Source organism: Athene cunicularia (assembly GCF_003259725.1).
Source record: "Athene cunicularia isolate RWA chromosome 1 unlocalized genomic scaffold, athCun1 chr1_part2, whole genome shotgun sequence".
Classification (NCBI taxonomy): Eukaryota; Metazoa; Chordata; class Aves; order Strigiformes; family Strigidae; genus Athene; species Athene cunicularia.
The window spans coordinates 81,556,657-81,560,131 of NW_020799092.1; the positions used below are offsets into that span (position 1 = coordinate 81,556,657).

Below are 3,475 nucleotides of genomic sequence, written 5' to 3' on the forward strand. Positions count from 1 at the left end.
AGGGCCCTGCTCTGCGCTCGGTGGCTCGGCAAGGCTGCGGCGCTGGGCTCTGGTTGCTGCCGTCTTCGCTCTTGGTGTGCCCCGGCCTCTAAGTGTCTCTCCCCTGTTTGTGACTCAGCTCCCAGCAGGTGACCGATATCTTCCAGGGCCTGACAGTGGGGGTCATGTCCCTCGGGCACCTTGGCCATTCAACCACGTAAGATGTCTTTCCCCTGGGTGGGAGCTTGCGAGGGGACGTTGCCTCAGGCTGCAGCCTTCACTGTTCTCAGGGTCTCTTCTCACCTGCTCTGCATGCGGCCGGCGCTGGGGCTTCTCCCTTGGCTCTGGCAGGTTTGTGGTGTGCTCCCCCCACGGCAGCCCCACGGGCGCTCCCTCGGCCATCCCGGTGCCCCATGGCAGATCCCGGGCAGCGCTGAGGATGCTCTGCCTGCACCATTAACCTCCAGAGACCTCCAGAGCTGCCGGGCCCAGCTCCGGGCCTGGGCACCCTCTCAGAAATCAGAACTTGGGAGATGAGTTTTGTCACCCCCCTCCCAGTCTGCTGCCCCACACTGTCTGCAGATCTCGGTCCTCTGGTTAGGCCACCCGCCCGGTCCTAGGCCCCCTCCCTGAGCGTGTGTTCTCAGGACAGTGTTACTCCTCGGTCCGGAGGTTTTCTCTCCCTTGGTAGCCGCGGGAGCAGTTGGTTCCCTCCCTGTCTGCTTTGCAAAGCAAATCGAGGCTCCTCCTAGTCTCACCTTTCCCCTTACCAAGACGGGACCATTTCTAGAAATCTTGGCATCAGCGTAGCTGCTGTCCTGGGGTGGCCGTGGCCCCATCCCTGCCTGATCTATACCCCGTGTCTCCTTCGTTTGTTCCCCTCTGAGCCCAGGGGCTCACTGAGAGGGTGATGGGCGTGAGGTGCTGCCTGTGGGCAAGTGATTCCTGCCTTGGGGAATTCCTGCCTTTGGGAGTCCTGTGGAGCCTGTTCTGACCCTGCGGCCTTTCTGGAAGGTCTTCTCCCTTCCCCGCTGCGCCCGGCCGCGCTCTGCCCGTCCCTTACTGCCATCAGGCAGGTCACCCGGGGCAGGCTCTGCCCCCGCCCAGGCTGTTGCTGGCAGTGTCCCCCTCCTCCTCCGGGGACGAGCCGGATCGGTGCCAGCGCGACCTGCACACAGAGGTGACGGTGTTAGAGCCTGAGACAGGGCTGGTGTCCCCTCGGGTCGGGGGGCTGGGGTGTCTGCTCAGCCTGGCCGCCCTCTCCAGTCCCATCCAGAAGCCGGGACCCCCCCAGAAGGGACATGCTGTGGGCTCTGCCCCGGCTTGGTGCCCTCCAGCAGGCGAGGGAGCCGACAGGTGACATCTCCCCCGCTGTGGTGACAGTGACGCTGACCCTGTGCCTGTAGCTGGTGGTGAGGGATGCTCCTGTCTCTGCTTTGCTCTCGGTGTGACGGGGTGTTGGGGTCTTTAACCCTTCGGGGGCTGCTCTTTGGGCCGCGCTGGGCTGTGGTTGTGCACCAGTGGGGTCCGCTGGCCTCAACCCCTTCTCTGCTTCCAGGACACTCTCCAAAAACCTGGTGAAAAACGCCAAGAAAACAATCGGCCGCCAGTACGTGACGCGAAAGAAATACACACCGCCCACGTGGGAGCAGCGGAGCAGCCAGCACTTCCCAGAGGACAACGAGGATGAGATCTCAGGTGGGGAGCACCCTGAGCAGGGAAGGGGGGCTGTGGGGAGCGGGACCGTCGCTGCAGCATCTCCCACCTGGGAGAGGTCCCGGGTGTCGCTCTGCAGGGGAGCAGGCACGGAGGATCGCCACCATGTCGCCTCTCCCAGTTCTCCCAGCTCTCCCCAGTTAGCGACTCGACGCACTGGCAGTACCTAACAAGCCCTGGGAGAGGAGGGAGCTCTTGGTCAGAGGCCTCAGCTCCTCTGGTGAAGAGTCGCTGATTTAAGCTGCAGCATGGTGGGTTAGGTTAGACCTGAGAAGAGCTTGGCTGGTTTGAGAGTAACAAGGGACTGGAAGGGACTGGAGGCCTCTGCGCTGACAGACCTCCCGGGGCAGGCGCCTCAGAGCGGATGCGGATGGGATTTGGGGTGTCGGTGGGGAGCGGAGTCTGCGGGGCTGTTCCAACGCGCTGGACACGGCCGCTTTTGGACCTTCTGTTCACTGAGACACTTTGGATTCTGCTCCGTTTGTTCGCTCCCCAGTTGCTTTGTGACACTTCTCAGCTCGAGATCTGCCGCAAACGTCACAAACCTCCGCTACGTCCACTATTTGAGTTATTAGCAAAAATATTCAGGCCCAGAAGAGATGCCTTTGAGATCTGTTGTTCTCAGTTCTGGCGTTAGGAAACGCACCCGGAAAGCTGCCCCGGGAGAGTGGCCACCCAGGGTTTTGTCTGCCTGGCTGTGATTTTCTGGGGCTGGAAGCCTGGCTGGAGCTGAGGGCTCACCTGTGTTGCCCCCCACTCCCAGGAGGTCGCTTTCCTCTGAGGGAGGAGATGAGGCCAGTGTGACGGAGCAGCCCTGGGCAGCTCTGCCGGGCTGGTCCTCATCCTGCAGTGGTTTCAAGCGATGTGAAAGCACCAAAGAAATCTGCTCTCATGTCACCACCCAGGCAGATGACTTTTCCTTGGGCTTTCAGCCTCCCAGAGCCCCGTGCCCAGCCCTGGGCTTTCAGGTGAAGGGCGTGGGGTGAGCTCCTGCCCTGTGCTGTCTCTGCTGGGTTGGGAGATGCCCCCACGTCACCTCCAGCTGCACATGGGGCACCGAGGTCAGACCCGGATTCCCCTTTGTCCTCCGCAGTGTCCGAAGAGATGGACAGAAGCACTTTGACCCCCACCACCACCATCAAACCTTCGGACAAGATGACCATCAACCACCTGGTGGAGCGAGCCTGCTGCCGCGACTACCAGCGCCTGGGGCTGGGCACCCTCAGCAGCAGCCTCACCCGCTCCAAGAACGAGCCCTTCCGCATCTCCACCGTGAACCGCATGTACGCCATTTGCCGGAGGTGAGCCCCAGCGGGCCGGGGGGGGGCTGCAGGGGCAGGACAGGACAGCGGGGGGTCCCCCCTGCTTTGTGGGAGCCCTGCCCAGCCCCTCTCTCTCCCGCAGCTACCCTGGGCTGCTCATCGTGCCGCAGAGCATCCAGGACAACACGATCCAGCGGATCTCCCGCTGCTACCGCCAGAACCGCTTCCCCGTGGTGTGCTGGCGGAACGCCCGCACCAAGGCCGTGCTGCTGCGCTCGGGGGGGCTGCACGGAAAGGGCGTCGTGGGACTCTTCAAGTCCCCGAACGCTCCCACCCCAGGTGCCTGCCCCCCCGCGCTGCCCCCGGGCAGTGCCCGTGCCCGCCCCGGGCCGCAGACGCCTCCTGGGGCCCGGCGCCAGGCGGTGACGCTGCGGCTCTCCCCTCCCAGGGCCCTCGCAGACGGATTCCACCAGCCTGGAGCAGGAGAAGTACCTGCAGGCCGTCATCAACTCCATGCC

General features: G+C 63.7%; 1 protein-coding gene across 1 annotated transcript in view; it reads left to right on the top strand.

Moving 5' to 3' along the window:
- Positions 1–3,475, top strand: part of LOC113491270 (myotubularin-related protein 5-like) — a 49,204-nt gene that overhangs the window by 28,866 nt on the left and 16,863 nt on the right. The window contains exons 22-26 of the mRNA XM_026868038.1: positions 119–196; positions 1,538–1,677; positions 2,789–2,996; positions 3,100–3,296; positions 3,406–3,472. Coding sequence (XP_026723839.1) covers positions 119–196; positions 1,538–1,677; positions 2,789–2,996; positions 3,100–3,296; positions 3,406–3,472 — 690 coding nt within the window. The remainder of the gene's footprint in view (positions 1–118; positions 197–1,537; positions 1,678–2,788; positions 2,997–3,099; positions 3,297–3,405; positions 3,473–3,475) is intronic.